Consider the following 19,273-nt stretch of genomic DNA (forward strand, 5'->3'; position numbering starts at 1 on the left):
ATTCGAATTTGTTAATTCGAATTAGTGTAGACACAATTGGTCTTAATTCGAATTAATTGGCCTCCAGAAGCTATCCCATAAAGCCCCATTTCAAAGTCCCCTCCCCTCAAGCATCCCCGGGAAAATTTGAATCTTCATTTCCTGTGTTTGCTGCCAGCATGGAGAGAGCTTTCCCACTGTTCTCAGCATGGCTACTGCAAAGCCCAAACGTGCTCCAGCATGGAGTTGAGCTGAGGTCTTAGGAGTTATTCCTACCCCTCGAGCAGTCCACCAGCACACAGGACAGCACAAATGATCCCATGGAAGGCACATCTGGTGAGTTTTCTTTCTTATTAGCATTTCTGTCCTTGCACATTGTTGGGGGGGGGGGCCGAGGGGGATCTCATGCATTTCGTTCAGTGCCATGGGTGCTTATGCAGGGCTCAATGTTTGGTTTGTGTTAAAAACATTACGTTTATCATCTGTTGATATCACATTGAACATTTAATGTATGTAATCTGCTATCCCTCCCTCGCTTGAAAAGGGTTTTCAGGGGAGGGCTGCCTTGTCCCTCACTGCACGGTAGGATTCTTCTCTGCAAACAAGGCAGCCAGCATCCCCCCCACTCACCACACAGTGAATGGGTTTAAAATCCAAGCTGTGATCAGCTTCTGCCCCCAACAAGCCCTTTGTAGTTTGTCCCTTTAAAGCTTTGAAAGATTTCACACTCACCCCTCAGGGCGTGGTGAATGCATTTTAAATGCCAGCAGTGAGAGGAAGTTCTTTGCTACATTGTTTCAATGGCCAATCATGGAAATTGATACTTTCTTAAGAGTTTATTTACTGTGCTATATGTGGATACATTATATCATGCTTTCCATCAGTGAAATGGAAATATTTGTATCACTGTATTAATATGCTAACTGTGGCTCCCTGGTTATTTCTCTTTCATTCTACAGACACCTCGGCAGTGGACCCACCATTAAGAAGTGCTGCTGACAAACTGTCTCAGTTTAGAAAAAGGAAAAAAAAAAACAGAGATGACATGTTTGCAGACCTCCTGTACGCCTCAGCAGCTGCACAGACAGAGCAAAGAGAGAAATGGCTGACCAAACACAGGACAATGATCGCAGCACCACGCTGGAGATGCTGCAACTCATACAGGACCAGTCAGATATTCAACGGCATCTCGTAGACAGAGTTCCCTTGCAGCCCCTCAATAATGCTCCTCAACAGATGGCTATGCCGCTTTCCCCCTTCTACCTCCCCAGCCCCCAATAGATCTCGGAGGAGATTGTCCAGGAGGCATTACGTACTTACTTCCACCCCGGATATGAGCAAAAAGCTGGGATGGCCACGCTGATAGCTGGCCAGCAAGCTACCACCCTACCCCCGGAGACAGTGAAAGAACCCCTCCTCCCTTCCCCCATTACTTGAATGTAAAGAAATAAAGGTTTGCATCATTCCACAACGTTTCTTTATTAAATCATATGTAGGTCAGGAGGGAATTCTTGGGCACAGATATCGAATGGGCTTCGGCGGTAGGATGATTATTAAAGACAAACAACATACAGTGTGTGGGTTGGTGGAGGGAAAAATCAAAGACAAGCAATATACAGATCATTGTTCTGCTGGATCTCTTGTATCACGGCATCCACGGAGGCATAGATCACTCTTCATCACATTCTTGCTTGAGTTCTAAAGTAATCCAGCATAAGCTGCGATGTATTTATCATGGTCAAAATGAGAGCACAGGTCAGCTGGCTCCATGTTTCTGCAGCAATGGTGATCGGGGGGGGGGGGAGGGAGTGGTAAAAAAACAGCACAAAATCCTTTTCCTGTTTGTCGGGGGAGGGAGGGGGAAAAGGGTGGGGGGAGCAGCATTGCATCCTGGGATGATGACACTTGTCACAACAGCCTCTATGGTTAGTTGCACTGTGGGATAGCTTCCCACATTGCATTGCTTTCTAATTCAAATTCAGGCTGGCCAGTGGGAATGCGAAAAACCAGCAAAAACTCCATAGTGTGGACAGTCTGCAGCGCTTTCTATAAATCGCTTTCTGAAAGCCTCAGCTTAAAACCTCTAAGGATGGAGATTCCACCACCTCCCTAGGTAACCCATTCCAGTGCTTCACCACCCTCCTAGTAAAAAACTTTTTCCTAATGTCCAACCTAGACCTCCCGCCCTGCAACTTGAGACCGTTGCTCCTTGTTCTGTCATCTGCCACCACCGAGAACAGCCTAGCCCCATCCTCCCTGGAACCCCCTTTCAGGTAGTTAAAGGCCGCTATCAAATCCCCCTCACTCTTCTCTTTTGCAGACTAAACAAGCCCAGTTCCCTCAGCCTCTCCTCATAAGTCCTGTGCTCCAGCCCCCTAATCATTTTTGTTGCCCTCCGCTGACTCTCTCTAACTTGTCCACATCCTTTTTGTAGTGGGGGGCCCAAAACTGGACACAATATTCTAAATGCGGCCTCACCAATGCCGAATAGAGGGGAATAATCACTTCCCGTGACCTGCTGGCAATGCCCCTCCTAATGCAGCCCAATATGCCATTAGCCTTCTTGACAACCAGGGCACACTGCTGACTCATATCCAGCTTTTTACCCCCAGGTCCTTTTCTGCAGAGCTGCTGCCCAGCTCGTCGGTCCCCAGTCTATAGCTGTGCATGGGATTCTTCCTTCCAAGTGCAGGACTCTGCACTTGTCCTTGTTGAACCTCATTAGATTTCTTTTGGCCCAATCCTCCAGTTTGTTTAGGTCACTCTGTATCCTATCCCTACCTTGCAGGGTATCTACCACTTCCCCCAGCTTAGTGTCGTCCGCAAACTTGCTGAGGGTGCAATCTATCCCATCCTCCAGATCATTAATAAAGATGTTGAACAAAACCGGCCCCAGGACCGACCCCTGGGGAACTCCGCTTGTGACCGGTTGCCAGCTAGACATGGAGCCATTGATCACTACTCGTTGAGCCCTATGCTCTAGCCAGTTCTCTATCCATTTTATAGTCCATTCATGCAACCCATATTTCTTTAACTTGCTGATAAGAATACTGTGTGAGACAGTATCAAAAGCTTTGCTAAAGTCAAGGTATATCACATCCACCGCCTTCCCTACATCCACAGAGCCAGTCACCTCATCATAGAAAGCAATCAGGTTGGTCAGGCATGACTTTCCCTTGGTGAATCCATGTTGACTGTTCCTGATCACCTTCCTCTCCTCCAAGTGCCTTAAAATGGATTCCTTAAGGACCTGCTCCATGATTTTTCCAGGGATTGAGGTGAGGCTGACCGGTCTGTAGTTCCCTGGATCCTCTCTCCTCCCTTTTTTGAAGATGGGCACTATATTTGCTTTTTTCCAGTCCTCAGGGACCTCCCCTGTTCCCACGAGCTTTCAAAGATAATAGCCAATGGCTCTGAAATCACCTCAGCCAACTCCCTCAGCACCCTCGGGTGCATTGCATCCGGCCCCATGGACTTGTGAATGTCCAATCCTTCTAAATAGTCTTGAACCTGTTCCTTCAGCACTGTGGGATGTTCACCTCCTTCCCATTCTGTGCCACCCAGTGCAGCAGTCTGAGAGCTGATCTTGTCTGTGAAGACAGAGGCAAAAAAGGCATTGAGTACCTCAGCTTTCTCCACATCCTCCGTCACTAGGTGCCTCCCTCATTCTCTAAGGGGCCCACATTTTCTCTAAACTTCCTCTTGTTGGCAACATGCCTGTAGAAACCCTTCTTGTTCCCCTTCACGTCCCTTGCTAGCTGCAACTCCAATTGTGCTTTGGCCTTCCTGATTTCATTCCTGCACGTTCGAGCAGTGTTTATATAATCCTCCCTAGTCATCTGACCAAGCTTCCACTTTTTGTAAGCTACTTTTTTGTGTTTAAGTTCGCCAAGGACATCTTTGTTAAGCCAAGCTGGACGCCTACCATATTTGCTATTCTTTCTGCACATCGGGATGGTTTGCTCTTGTGCCCTCAATAAGGTCTCTTTAAAATACAGCCAGCTCTCTTGGGTTCCTTTCCCGCTCATATTAGCCTCCCAGTGAATCCTGCCCATCAGTTCCCTGAGGGAGTCAAAGTCTGCTTTTCTGAAGTCCATGGTCCGTATCCTACTGCTCTCCTTTCTTCCTTTCATCAGGATCCTGAACTCGACCATCTCATGGTCACTGCTGCCTAGGTTGCCACCCACTTCTACTTCCCCTACCAAATCTTCCCTGTTTGTGAGCAGCAGGTCAAGAAAAGCACGGCCCCTAGTTGGTTGCTCCAGCACTTGCACCAGGTAATTGTCTGCAACACTCTCCAAAAACTTCCTGGATTGTTTGTGCTCTGCTGTATTGCTCTTCCAGCAGATGTCAGGGTGATTGAAGTCCCCCATGAGAATCAGGCCCTGTGAACTGGAAACTTTCCCTAGTTGAGTAAAGAAAGCCTCATCCACCTCGTCCTCCTGGTCTGGTGGTCTGTAACAGACACCCACCACGACATCACTCTTATTGTTCTTGCTTCTAAGCTTAACCCAGAGACACTCAACTGACTTATCTCCAGCTTCATACTGGAGCTCAGAGCAGTCATAGTGCTCTCTTACATACAGTGCAACTCCTCCACCCTTTCGCCCCTGCCTGTCCTTCCTGAACAGTTTATACCCATCCATGACAGCGCTCCAATCGTGAGAGTTATTACACCAAGTCTCAGTTATTCCAATCATGTCGTAGTTTCTTGACTGTGCCAGGACTTCCAGTTCTTCCTGCTTGTTTCCCAGACTTCTTGCATTTGTGTACAGGCACTTGAGATAAGTAGCCGAGTGGCCTACTTTCACAGTATGAATCGGGAGGCCTCCCCTGCTGCACCCTCCTCCTTCTGCTTCCTTGTGGTGTCCCTCTTCCCCACTTACCTTCGGGCTTAGGTCCCCGTCCCCCGTCGAAACTAGTTTAAAGCCCTCCTCACTAGGTTAGCCAGCCTGTCTGCGAAGATACTCTTCCCTGTCTTCGTTAGATGAATCCCGTCCCTTCCTAGTAATCCTTCTTCCTGGAACAGCATTCCATGATCGAAGAATCCAAAGCCCTCCCTTCGACACCACCTGCGTAACCACGCATTTACTTCCCCAATGCGCCTGTCCCTACCTGGGCCTTTTCCCTGAACAGGGAGGGTGGACGAGAACACCACTTGCACTTCAAACTCCTTTATCTCTTTTCCCAGAGCCACATAGTCCGCAGTGATCCACTCAAGATCATTCTTGGCAGTGTCATTGGTGTTCACATGGAGGAGCAGGAAGGGGTAGCGGTCTGAGGACTTGATAAGTTTTGGCAGTCTCTCCGTCACATCCCTAATCCTAGCTCCAGGCAAGCAGCACACTTCTCTAGTTTCCCGGTCCGGACGGCAGATGGATGACTCCGTCCCCCTTAGGAGGGAGTCCCCGACCACCATCACCCTTCTCTTCCTCTTGGGAATGGTGGTTGTGGAACCCCCATCTCTAGGAGAATGCATCTCTTGCCTTCTGATCAAACGGGTCTCCTGATGATCCATTCCCTCTGAAGGGTCCTCCAAATCATTCTCTGCCGTAGTACTTGTGCAGAGAGGATGAAAACAATTCCTTACTTCTATCTGCATGGTGGGCACATGGGTTCTCTTTCTTCGGGAGGTCACATGCTGCCAATTTTCTTCCCTGTTCTTCATTTTCGCCTGCCCGGCCTTCTCTGAATCTTCCTTATGCTCTGCCTGTGCCCGATCGAGAAAGACATTGTTTTCTGTAATGCACCGCAGGGTTGACATTTGGGCCTCTAGTCCTTTAACCTTCTCTTCCAATAAGGAAACCAGCCTGCACTTGGTACAGATGAAGTCATCTCTATCCTGTGGGAGGAAGACAAACATAGCACATACAGTGCAGGTGACAACAACGGATTGCTCCCACTCCATATCTCTGCTGTGAGAGCCTCCTCAGATGCTCAATTTCCTGCTCAGCAACGTCTGAAAGGCAAAAACCTGCAGTGGGCTCTCTCCGCAGGCCAACTCCCAGGCAAACTCCCTCCTTCTCCTTCTGTTAGCCACCCCTCTGTTCGCTGCTCAGCTGGTTCGCAGCTGGCTGCCTTTTATACATAGCCTTAGCCAATAAACCCTTGGTAGTTTATTATAGAATTGGCTACCAGCGTTGTCTTTGGTGTGAGATTTAGGACGCAACTCAACTTGGGCGAGTGACTGGGAGTAACCTGGAATATTTGTGATTTGTGGGGTAAGTCAGCCTTTATCAGGTAGTCCAGTTTGCCTAGGTGGCAAGATAGAGCATCTAAGAGAACTGTCTGTGACTCCATTATAAGACTACTGTACTTTGGGGTTCACATTTGGTACTGGGTTGGTGAAATCTAATTACAGAACATACCACCAGTGTGGGGTGTCTGTCCTGCTTTCGACAGTCTGCCCGAAGCCACTCCAGACTGTGTGACACTCACAAGCTGGTTTTGCTCTCTGTTAAATATGATTTAGCATGAAGGTGTGAGAGCAGCTCCAGCCTCTCTGCAGTGCTTCACCCCATCCCAGGAGAGCCAAGGCAGAGGGAGGCGAGCAGGGAGCTGGCCAGATGCTGGCCTCACAGGGAGCTGGGCAGGGGGCCTTTGGCTCACATGGACCTTGACTATGTAGGCGGGTTTCAGCTGCCAGCTCCTGGACCCCCTCCTGGCATGACCTGGCCCCTGGCCTGCCCTGTCCTGGTTAGGTCACACTTAGCCATTTGATGGGGTCTAGTAAAGAGATACAGACAACGTGGGCCTCATTCTCCTCTCACTGTCGCTGGTTTCACACCACAGTTACACCACTGGCGTCAGTGCAGTCACTCCTGATTCTCACTGGTGTGAATGAGAGGAGCATTGCGCCAAGTGTCACTTCTCAAGGCAGAGCACGGGGTGAGAACTGACAGTGTGAAGGGTCTAGGGGATTAGAGAGACCCACAGCCTCCCTCCTGGCTGGGTAACTCCCCCACGTAGCACACTGGCCATTCACCCCCAGCAACATAGAGAAGCAGATTTTCAGACTTAGGCACCCGTAATTCGCACCCAGCCTGTCACTGCTGTCATTGCCATGGCTCCATACAGCACCCACAGCTGGGCTAGCCACTTTGCAGAAGAACTAGAAAGTCCTGGTCCCTGCCCTGTGGAGCTTCCAGTCACAGGCCTGGATCCTGCAGGCTGATCTGTGCAGGGGAACCCTCGTGCCCACACAGCCCCATCAAGGGCAGTGGGGCTCCACAGTGTGCAGGGTGCCTCCTTCATGGACCAGTTTGCAAGGCCTGGTCTAACACTGGATGTGAGGAGTGAGAGTAACCACAGGGGAAGGGGCCAGCAGCTCCCCCTCAGGGCTCTAAACTCAGAGTGCAAGACAAAGCCAACGTTGTTTATAGATATTTTTAATCTGTAATTATTTCTAAGTCAGCTCTCAGGAAATGTCAACATTAAGGGTAAAGTCACGACCTTAACTCTGCCCCTTGTGCATCATGAGACTGTCTCTAATTATGTGACCTTGGGATGGCCTCGATGTCAGAAACACGGCTGCGTGTGCACAGCATCCTTCCCCAGCAGGGCAGGTCTGTTACTGAAGGGCAGTGCCGTGCTGTCCAGTGTAGACGCAGCCCCTGTCTGCCTGTTTACAGGCTCTTGCGTAAGGGTTTGGGGATTGAACTCCGTTTCCCTGCGTGACGCTGCATTCCCTTCTTTGCCAGCCTTCGATCCCTGCCCTGGTGACTGCCATGGGCTGCACTGTTCATGGCACATATTGCCTTCTGGCTATCGTGGTATGTTCAAGCTGCCAGTAACAGCAGTAGCCGGGTCCCACGATCTGAGTTAAGTCTCAGTACAGCCCCAGGTGCTGGGATACGTCCCCTGGGCCCTGCTTCACTCCACAGACTCATCCCGCTGTGGTGTGTTTTGGTAGCTGAAGAGTTACGCTAACCCGAGCCCAGAGCTGACAGAGAACGCTCGGAGGGAAGTGAACCCACGTGACCCACCCCGTGTCGTGCTCTATTCCCCTCTAGTGGTGGGTGGGACCCAGAGGTCGCTAAGCCCACCCCAGCATTAGCTAACAGAGCTGTTAGCGTAAGCAGTAGTGGCTCATGTCCTGAGTCCCTGGGATCAGTCCCTTTAAGGGCGTGGAGTGACATCTATAGGCTCATGATCATGGAGACAAATCTCCTGTCCTTTTAGTGCCATGAGTTACCATCTCCCCTGAGACCTCTGAATGCCAGCTGACAAGGGGAGCAGAGGGGCTACAGGAATCTCCTGATTCTGGCTCACCAAAGAATGCCATCTGAGGTGTCAAAGGAAAGCCTGTGTCACACCGGTCATCAGTGTCAGTGTGAAATGGATGAACAGATGCTACGTAGGGAGTTACGTGTCTAGACACTGAAAACATGTTCTCACAGTCGGTGTCAAGGGATTAGACGCTGGCGAAGGTGATGAACAGGTTTTCTGCCAGACAGGAGATGTTCAGTCCTCTATCTGTTTAGATGTAAATTGAGAATTGTCTTGTTCACAGTGGATCCCCTTTCACCAGCCTGAACTGAATGCAAATGAAGGATTGTAAGAACCTCAGACAGGAACTGACAGAAAGAGAAACACAGTGAGGAAGGGGGAAAGTGGGGGGAAAGAGAACCTTACCTTGAGGTGCACTGCAAAGGTTTCCTGAAGAATATGTGGGGGGACAAAAGGGAGGCCCGGGCACCTTCACTGAGGCAGTAGAAGAACAGCCCTTTTGCTTGGGGGAAGAGAACCTTGAGTGAGAGAAGCTTCTTCAGCCAGGAGGCCTGTTAACGTCAGGCTCTAGAAAGCAAGTTATGGTTTTGTTCTCTCTGTAACGCTTTGTTTCCAGATCTCTTACTTGCTATCATTTGAATCTCTGTGCTTTGATAATAAAGGTATTCCTGTTTTCACTATAAACGTATCTCAGTGCTGCATATCCAGCAGAGGTGTGTTCTAAAGTACAAATACTACGCTGGTGTGTTCTGGGAACAGCAGGCCTGGTAATTCTGAGTGTCTCGTGGAGCAGGGGCTGAGCACTGCAGGGAACAACATAAGAACTTACAATTAAATAGTAAAAGGTTCTGTAGCCATATAAATAAGAAGAAAACAAGGAAAGAAGACGTGGGAGCACTAAGCATTGAGGATGGAGTGGAGATTAAAGATTATCTAGGCCAACACCTAAACAAATACTTTGCCTCAGTTTTTAATGAGGCTAATGAAGAGGTTAGGGGCGTGGCAGGGTGGCTAACGGAATTGAAGATATGGACGTAGAAATGACCACATCCGAGGTGGAAGCCAAATTCAAACAGTTTAATGGGACTAAACTGGGGGGGCCCAGATAGTCTCCATCCAAGGGTATTAAAGGAACTGGCACATGAAATTGCAAGCCCACTAGCAAGGATTTTTAATGAATCTGTAAACTCGGGGGTCGTACCCTATGACTGGAGAATTGCTAACATAGTTCCTATATTTTAAGGCCTGTTAGTTTGACATCAATTTTATGCAAGGTCTTGGAACAAATTTTGAAAGAGAAATTCGTTAAGGACATCGAGGTGGATGGAATCGGGATAAAATACAACATGGTTTTACAAAAGGTAGATTGTGCCGGACCAACCTGAATTCCTTTTTTGAGACGATAACTGATATTTTTAGACAAAGGTGTAAAGCACGAAGGATTATTTCTCCGAGAATCAGGCAGCACAGACAATACTGAAGAGGTTTATTCAAAATACCGGGAAGTCTGATAAATCAGCTTCAGCTTCATGGTGTTCCAGTGGTCAATGATATACACTTTCTTATCGATTACATGGTACGTTTTAAATTCTTTATCTGTTCACTTACAAATACAGACACTGTCCCATCTGGAAAGAACAACGGTGATAATGGTCATTACATTCATGCAGAGACACTTTAATTACTCTACTTACAACAAGGATCCTAGGGCTACACTCGGGGCGGGGGTAGGGTGGAGGAAGAAGTGTGGGGGGTCCTTACAGATAGGTGGCAGGTAAGACGGAAATTCTAAAAGCAAATGTGCTGTTCTCATTGGCATTAGAATCACTAAGAGGAGATCTGGCTTCCTGAGCCATCGGATGCTTACACTAGCCATTGTCCTGGAGGATCAGGTATGCACATTAGCCATTTACATGAGTTTCGACCTACAACTTGTTAGCTGAAAACAACCTCAAGCCTTCCAGAGGAAATGCAATGGATCTAATCTACCTGGATTTCAGGAAGGGATTAATATGAGAATAAAAAGGTAGAATTGTTTAAAGGGGCAACTACGACAGGTCAGACTGAAAGAAGAACAATTAGGCTGGAGGGAGGTTGCCAGTGGAATTCCTTAGGGACTGTTTTGGGACCCATCTTATTTAACATTTGAATTACTGACCTTGGCACAAAAATCAGAGTGTACTAATAAAATCTGCGGATGACACCAAGTTGGGAGGTACAGCTAACACAGAAGAGGATCAGAGTATCAGGATTTGGCTCTGGATGATCTTGTAAACTGGAATAATAGAAAGAGGATGAAATTTGATAGTGCAAAGTGCAGGGTCATGCATTTAGAGACTGACAACCAGAATTTTTTTATAAGATGGGGCCTTATCAGTTGGAAGTGACAGAGGAGGAGACAGACCTGGATGTATTGGTTGATCACAGGATGACTCTGAGCTGTCTGTGTGATGCAGCCGTGGAAAAGGCTAATGCAGTCCTAGGATGCAGCAGGCGAGGCATTTCCAGGAAGAGAGAGGGTGGGGGTGCGGAGTTCTAGCAAAAACAGGGGGGACAGGCTCCAGCCCTCAATAGGGTGAGCTAGCAGTTCAAGGCCCCAGACCATAGGCCGGGCGGGCCAAGCAAATGGGGAGGAGTCTCTGGCCCCCCATAAGGCGAGTAAGATGTTCTGAGCCCTAGGCGTTAGGCCGGGTGGACCAAGCAAACGAGGCAGTCTCTAGCTCTCGATAGGGCGAGCACACAGTTCCAGGCCCCGGCCCTCAGACAGGGCAGACCATGCAAACAGGGAGTAGTCTCTAGCCCTCCACGGGTCGAGTAAGCAGTTCAAAGCCCGGCCCTCAGGCAGGGCAGGGCAGGCAGCAGGGAAACAGCCTCTAGCCCTCAGTGGGCGATCACCCCTAGGTCGGGGTAGGAAGAGGGGAGGGGGATGCAGGCCCTCCCGTCTCCACTGCGTCCCAGCCCAGGGCCCCGGCAGTGACGGGGTGTCCCATCGCTGGGTCAGGGAGGCTCCAGTCAAAACACGCTGACTTGGTGCGAGCATAAGCTCAGCCGCACCGCAGTCAGCTGCCCCGGGCGACTTCCTCCCGCCCTTTCCCTAGTGTACCTGGTCCCTAGAGTCGCTCCCTCTCTCCTCGGGGTACTTTGCCCTAGAGATGTTACAGAAGCCCTCAGCCTCATTGCTTGACGGCAGATCCGGGAACTCTTCGGACTCGTCTGCGGAGAGCAGCTCCTCCAGGTCGCAGGGTTCTGGGGTCTCTGCTGGCTCGCAGGGGTTGGCAGCATGGGTGTCTCCTCCAGGCCACAAGGCCCAGGTGTCTCCTCCAGCTCACCAGGCTCAGGTAGCTTCCTGCCAGGGCACAGCTCCCAGTGGGAGCCCGGTGGCTGCCTCCTGCATCTCGAGAGCTGGGCTTGCACCTGCGTGGCAGCTACCCGTGCCCGGCTCCAAGCCGAGGGACAGCCTCCAGTGTCCCGGCTTGAAGACTGGCAGCAGCTGCCTGCCCACATCCCTGGGTCCCAGCCTGCGTGGAAGCCTCATCTGCCCACCTCGGAGTGGGTGGCAGTTGCCCACCTCCCGGGCTGGCAGCCAGGCGGCAGCTGCCTGCAACTTGCCCAGGTGGCAGCCCCCCTCCCTGGCTCAAATCCCAGTGCCCAGAAAATGTGTCAATTTCACTGCTCTAGCTGAAATTGACAACCATGACAGCCCCAGATTGTACCAGTTACCCTCTGTTCCTGTCTCTCTCTCTCAACCCTTCCTACTCTCAAATCTATGGCAAAAAAATTGGCGTGGCACTTGATGTTCCCCAGCATTAGCCAACATCACCTCTAGCTCCCCTTGAGTTGCGCACCCCTGGTGTAAAGGTGATAACCCTGCCCACACGAGATCTGACACCTGTTCTATCACGGCCTTATATACTCAGCCCTTCTTCCAATATATGGCTCCCATTAGTCTGCAAATATAAAATCCCGTGCAAAATTGAGTGTTGGGTACTTGTTAAAATTTTCAGAAGTTAGGGGATATTTGCTACTTAAAAGGTTGAGAAACCCTGATTTGGAGGATGGGGTAGATTGCACCCTCAGCAAGTTTTGGATGACACTAAGCTGGGGGGAGTGGTAGATACCCTGGAAGATGGGGATAGGATACAGAGGGACCTAGACAAACTGGAGGATTGGGCCAAAAGAAATCTGATGAGGTTCAACAAGGACAAGTGCAGAGTTCTGCACTTAGGACGGAAGAATCCCATGCACAGCTGCGGACTGGGGACCGACGAGCTAGGCAGCAGCTCTGCAGAAAAGGACCTGGGGGTAACAGTGGACAAGAAGCTGGATATGAGTCAGCAGTGTGTCCTGGTTGCCAAGAAGGCTAATAGCATATTGGGCTGCATTAGGAGTAGCATTGCCAGCAGGTCGCGGGAAGTGATTATTCCCCTATATTCGGCACAGATGAGGCCGCATTTGGAGTATTGTGTCCAGTTTTGGGCCCCCCACTACTAAAAGGATGTGGAGAAGTTGGAGAGAGTCCAGCGGAGGGCAACAAAAATGATTAGGGGGCTGGGCACATGACTCATGAGGAGAGGCTGAAGGAACTGGGCTTGTTTAGTCTGCAGCAGAGAAGAATGAGGGAGGATTTGATAGCAGCCTTTAACTATCTGAAAGGGGGTTCCAGGGAGGATGGTGCTAGGCTGTTCTCAGTGGTGGCAGATGACAGAACAAGGAGCAACGGTCTCAAGTTGCAGTTGGGGAGGTCTAGGCTGGACATTAGGACAAACTTTTTCTCTAGGAGGGTGGTGAAGCACTGGAATGGGTTACCTAGGGAGGTGGTGGAATCTCCATCTTTAGAGGTTTTTAAGCTGACTTGGAAAAAGTCTGTGACCCCTGCAGTGGCATCTCCTTTTCCCTCCGGGCGTGGTGACCTGGTCCCCATGGTCATAGCACCGCTCAGGTTTGGCACATCTGCTCCTGTGTGGATGCAGACAGAAGGATGGACGCACCCAACCTGAGTGGCACTGTGACTATGTGGGCCAGACTGCAACGCTAGGCGTAGGAAGCAAGGCCCAGCCGTGTGGGATAGGAGCCTCCACTGCAGGGTGAGTGTGGGGTGGGCTTGTTCTCCAGCCCCCTTGCCCCACCCCTGGGCATGCCATCCTCACCAGGCCAGGGTGGGCTCACTCTCCAAACCCATACCACAGGCCCTCCCACTCCTCTCTTTCTGTGACATAGCCTTGTTTCCCACATCTCTGCCATATCCATTATTAATATTTACTATGAAAAACTCATAGCCTTAACTGTGATCTGCGTTACACCGGAGGTCAGACAACTTCCCTGAATTAATTCCTGCTTGAACTGGAGCCTATATTGTAGAAAAACATTCAGTATTGGTTTAAAATGCACCACAACACTTGATAAGCTGCTCCAATGGTTAATTACCTTCCCTGTTAAAAGTTTGCGTCTTATTCCTACTCTGAATGTGTCTACCTTAAACATCCAGCTCTCGGATCTTGCTATACCTTTATCTGCAAGTTCACTCTATTATCAAATATTTGTTCCCCATCTAGAAAGATACAAAATTAACTCAGTACACATTTAATGGATTAAAGCATAGCTGAGAGGTCTCAAATGTAATTTGTAAATGTGGATCATCATTGGGTGGGTGGACGGGCTTCTAGGGGGGGTCCCGCAGTGATTGGTTCTTGGACCTATGCTTTTACTTTCTCTTTGTTTAGCTAAACAGATCGAGCGCCGTGACTCTTTTACTATGAGACATGTTTTCTAATTATTTAATTATTCTCCTGGGTCTTCTCTAAACCCTCTCCAATTTGTCAACATCTTTCTTGAATTGTGGATACCAGACTTGGACACGGTATTACAGTAATGGTCACACTAGTGCCAAATATAGATGTAATATAAGCTCCTTACTCCAACTCAAGATTCCTGTTTTCCTCCAGAGACTGCATTTGCCCTTACGGACTCAGCATTGCACTGAAACTTATGTTCATCTGATTAGCTACTAAGAGCCTCAAATCCTTTTCAGGGTCTTTGCTCCCCAGGAGAGAGTCCCTCATCCTACACGAATAACTTATATTCTTTGCTCCTAAATGTAAGACTTTATATTCGGCCATATTAAAATGCGTATTGCTTTGCTTGTGTCTAGCTTATCAAACAATTCAGACTGCTCTGACTCACTGACATGTCCTCTTCATTATTTATCACTCCCCCAATCTTTGTGTCATCTGCAAAATTTATCAATGATGATTTTATGTTTTCTTCTAGATCATTAATAAAAATGTTAAATAGTGAAGGGCCAAGAACCAATCACAATGTCCAACTTTAGTAACTGTTTGAATGGAAAGTATTTCATCATCATCATATGATATGGCTACATCATGTGGCTTTTTCTCCAAATACAGAACATAAATATTTATTAAATGTTTCTGCCTTTTCTGCATTATTATTTACAGTTCTACCATATCAATCTAGTAATGGATCAATATCATCATTTGAATTCTTTTTGTCCTAATATACTTTCAGACTACTTCTTATTGTCCTTAGCTCTGCTAGCCATAGGGTTGCCCCTTGTGTCCTTTTGCTTCCCTTATCAGTTTTGTACAATCCCTAGCTTTTGTTTTATATTCCTTACTATCAACTTCTGCTTTCTTCAATTTATCGTATATGGTATTTTATAGCTGCTTTCATATCACCACTAAACCAGATGGATTTTTGGTTGGCTGGGTGTACACAGATTCATATTTTCTGATTTTTCAGACTCTACAGATTGCACATACTCATTTGCACTTATGAAAACAGAGCAAAATAAAGAAGTTACAAAACATAATATTTTCATGAAGGTAATCTTAATTTCACTGAAAACTCAGATCAGACTCATTTCATCCCACCATAGTGATAGAAATTCAAACAAAACAGCATTCTGGCAGCAAATCAGATATGGCACTGACTACAACCTGAAAGTGAAACTGACTGGTTTAGTTTAATCGCTTAATCAAAGCAAAATGAGAAAAATAAACAAAGACATGTCATGTAAATTAAATTTGATCTTAAGTTCTTTCCCCTGTAGTAGTCAAAGGGACCATTAGTAACACTGGAACGAGAAATGTCGTAAGTTTGTGAAAATTGTTTTGTTGGGCATCAATGATATAACTTTTGGTACTACATTCCAAAAATGATTCTTTAATTGCATAGGTACAATAAGTAAGAAAATCACTAATTGTTATCATCTAGAGTATACGACACCATTTTTCAAAAAAGGTCTTCTCATTCTTATACATATCTTCAGTATAGCATGGTTTTGTAATGTTTCCTTGCACTACACTATCAATTATTTTAATCAACTCAGAAACCTGAACTTCCCTTTCCTCTCCTCCTGCTTTATTGTTAAATGCAATACATCGGTTCCCATAATTTTGAATCAGAGACTGAAATTCTTGACCACTCTTCTTTAAGAATTCCTCCAGAGTTCCACTTAATTCATCTTTTCGGGTGAATAAGAAGATCATGTAGTTCTTAGCTGAAACATTGAAAGTAGCTTGTATAATCTCAACTGCTTTCTTTTCCTCACGGGTGAAGCGATTTAGCTGCATAACAAAAATAATTGCATGAATCCCTGGAGAAAGGAGTCTGACAGACTTGCTAATTTCTTGGGCAGTATCTTTATTGTCACGTTCAATGTCAAAAAGGCCAGGAGTATCAACCACCCTGATTCTTCTCCCTCTGAATGTTGTTTCTCGCATTTCACACGTCTTAGTTATTGAACTTGCTGATAATTCGGAAATAAATGTGTTTCTGCCAAGAACAGTGTTTCCTGTTGCACTTTTTCCATTTCCAGTTTTGCTAACAAGGACAATTCTCAGTGGAGATTCTGTTAGGAAAAAGTTAAAGAGAGCAGGCTATTGTGATAAATCTGCTAAGCAGGGAACCATCCTTTCCATCAATTCCCTCCCCACAGATCTAGGACTTTCCAGGGTGGGCACACAGGCACGTCCTCTTCCTCTGGCCAGGTAGGGGAAGGGGGCAGAATCTCTATGGAAGGACCCTGGCCCAAGAAGAAACCAGGCACTTGAGAAAATAGTGCTGGCATGGCAAGCCAAGAGCAGCAGGGAAGCTGGGGGAAGGCACCAGGGAACTGTGTGCAGAGCAGGCTGCAGCAGAAGCCAGGGAACCGCGTGTGGAACAGGTTGTGACGGTCAGACAATGCAGCCAGCTGCAGGTCTGGGCGGCACTTGTGGGGAAGCAGCAGAAAGTGGGCAGGAGCCCAGTGCAGGGGGGCTCCAGGGAGATGCACCATTAAGTGATCCGGGCCTGGAAACATGCAAGTTCCTATTTGCTTGGGAGACTGCACTGAAGAGGGCACCTGAGTCACTAGGACTGAAGAGCCCGGACTCTCTTCAGAGGTGTCCCAATAGTGTAGCTAAGAGAGTCGCAACATTTCCCTTTCTTGCCAGCCCTGACTAAATATCCCTTTGCTCAGCCATGTGTCTGAGTGGTTTCAGGTCCCACCAGCGCTGGCTCCTACAGGGCCCAGCAGTTGAAACGCCCTCAGTGCTTGCTTCCATGTCACAGTACATCTGCCACGTTACTGGTACCTCAGACGTTTGATGTACCACAGCATGGAGCTGCTGTAATAATTACACTGTATTGTCAGCAGTCTGTTTGAATAGTGGGATAATCCATTCACGAACAGTTTGGTTCAATTTGGCCTGTTTTTTATTTGGTCTTCACAAACCTTCTTTCCAGGACAGTGGTTTACACACACTTCTGAAAAAGGAGAAAGCTGTTTGGAAGTATAAGCACTGTAGTAGCATTGTCAGTTCTCATGAGGCCCACCAGCAGGCTGTGATGGGGGAGGCTGCTGCCTTCTCCACCTCTGCAGGAGCCATGGCCACGTCCAGGGCAGAGGGAGTGGCATATGTCCCAGACAGAGTGGAAACAGGAAGCATCCCACTGCTCAGAGACCCTTTGATTTGCACTGGGGGTGGGACTGGTTCCTGCCCTCCTTCATGCACGACCTCCAAGACTGCTCTGGAGGTCCTGAAGGAGAACACGAGTGTTCAGGATGAGGGACGTAGAGGAGGGCCCTGCAGAAGTGGAAGTAGCTGACAAGGAGGTCGCCTTCTTCAACTGAAAGCAGGATCTTAAATCTGTCTTCACCCAGTCAGCATCCTGCTCTTCCTCCATCATCGTCCCCATCACCATGCTACCTCTGAGCCCCCTCGGCTCCCCAGTGGCACCAACCTCCTCCAAGTTTGGGAAGGTAAAAAGAAAGTGTAAGAACGTGTAGGGGGAGTTCAAACTTTGTTATTACATAAACAGGCATCTAAATAAATCATAGAATCATAGAATATTAGAGTTGGAAAGGACCTCAGGAGGTCATCTAGTCCAACCCCCTGCTCAAAGCAGGGCTAATCTCAGCTATATCATCCCAGCCAGGGCTTTGTCAAGCCTCAGCTTAAAAACCTATAAAGATGGAGATTCCACCACCTCCCTAGGTAACCTATTCCAGTGCTTCACCACCCTCCTAGTGAAAACCTTTTTCCTAATGTCCAACCTAGACCTCCCCCACTGCAACTTGAGACCGTTGCTCCTTGTTCTGTCATCTGCCACCACCGAGAACAGCCTAGCTCCATCCTCCCTGGAACCCCCTTTCAGGTAGTTAAAGGCCGCTATCAAATCCACCCTCCTTCTTCTCTTCTGCAGACTAAACAAGCCCAGTTCCCTCAGCCTCTCCTCATAAGTCCTGTGCTCCAGCCCCCTCATCATTTTGGTTGCCCTCCGCTGCACTCTCTCCAGCTTGTCCACATCCTTTTTGTAGTGAGAGGCTGAAAACTGGACACAATACTCCAAATGCAGCCTCACCAATGCCGAATAGAGAGGAATAATCACTTCCTGCGACCTGTTGGCAATGCTTCTACTAACACAGCCCAATATGCTATTAGCCTTCTTGACAACCAGGGCACACTGCTGACTCATATCCAGCTTTTTATCCATGGTTACTCCCAGGTCCTTTTCTGCAGAACTGCTGCCTAGCTCGTCGGTCCCCAGTCTATAGCTGTGCATGGGATTCTTCCTTCCTAAGTGGAGGACTCTGCACTTTTCTTTAAAGCATTAAATCATTTTGGTTAGTTCTAATGGAATTTTTTTAGGGCAGTCAAACAATGAAAAAAATGAATCGCGATTAATCACAGTTTTAATCACACTGTTAAACAACAATAGAGTTATTTAAATATTTTTGGATGCTTTCTACATATTAAAATATATTTGTTTCAATTAAAACACAGAATAGCAAGTGTACAGTGCTCACTTTACATTATTATTTCTGTTACAAATATGGGCACTATCAAAAGATAAATGAAAGAAAATGTCTTTTTCAATTCACCTCGTACAAGTACTGTAGTGCAATCTCTTGATCATGAAAATACAACTTACAAATGTAGAATTATGTAATTAAAAATAATATAACATGAGCACTGTACTCTGTATTCTGTGCAGCATTTAAGATACATATATTTTAAAATGTAGAAAAACATCCAAAATATTTATAATACATTTAAATTGGTATTCTATTATTGTTTAACAGTGCGATTAAAACTGTGATTAATCACGATTCATTTTTTTAATCGAGTTAATTTCTTTTGAGTTAATTGCTTGAGTTAACTGCAATTAATTGGTAGCCCTAATTTTTTTCCTCCCCAAATATATTCCAAATCACTTGGGAAAAAAATGGATTGAAGGGTGAAGGAAGCTTTTTAAAATTTGCTAAGTACATATGTATCCTTAGTTGGTGTAAATCAGAATGGCTCCATTGGTTTAAATGGAACTGCACGAATGTTCACTAGCTGATAATCTGGCCTTTAGAATTCATAGCAGGGACTGAAGGTGTTCAGCCATTACTGTTGTATTTGCGTTTGAGATGCATGGGGTCTTTTTCACTAAACATTCTGCATTGCATGGTAAGTCAAAATTCTGGCATTTTCTAACTTTTGTGTTCTTGAATGACAACCTTACTGGTCCTTTAATGTCGTTTTTTCTTATGTAATTTTCTAGATTTTTAAAAAGC

At 47.3% G+C, this 19,273-nt stretch overlaps 1 protein-coding gene across 1 annotated transcript; it reads right to left on the reverse strand.

The window, feature by feature from the left end:
- Positions 1-15,402: 15,402 nt before the first annotated feature.
- On the reverse strand, positions 15,403-17,412 carry LOC137148215 (GTPase IMAP family member 4-like). The gene is made up of 2 exons (XM_067540860.1): positions 17,226-17,412; positions 15,403-16,078 (listed from the first exon to the last, which is right to left on the reverse strand). The coding sequence occupies exons 1-2, from the start codon at positions 17,410-17,412 to the stop codon at positions 15,438-15,440; spliced, it is 828 nt and encodes a 275-aa protein (XP_067396961.1). The 3' UTR covers positions 15,403-15,437.
- Positions 17,413-19,273: the final 1,861 nt, after the last annotated feature.

Source organism: Emydura macquarii, unplaced genomic scaffold (assembly GCF_026122565.2).
Source record: "Emydura macquarii macquarii isolate MOO-44397 ecotype Brisbane River unplaced genomic scaffold, CSIRO-AGI_Emac_v2 contig_613, whole genome shotgun sequence".
NCBI lineage: Eukaryota > Metazoa > Chordata > Testudines > Chelidae > Emydura > Emydura macquarii.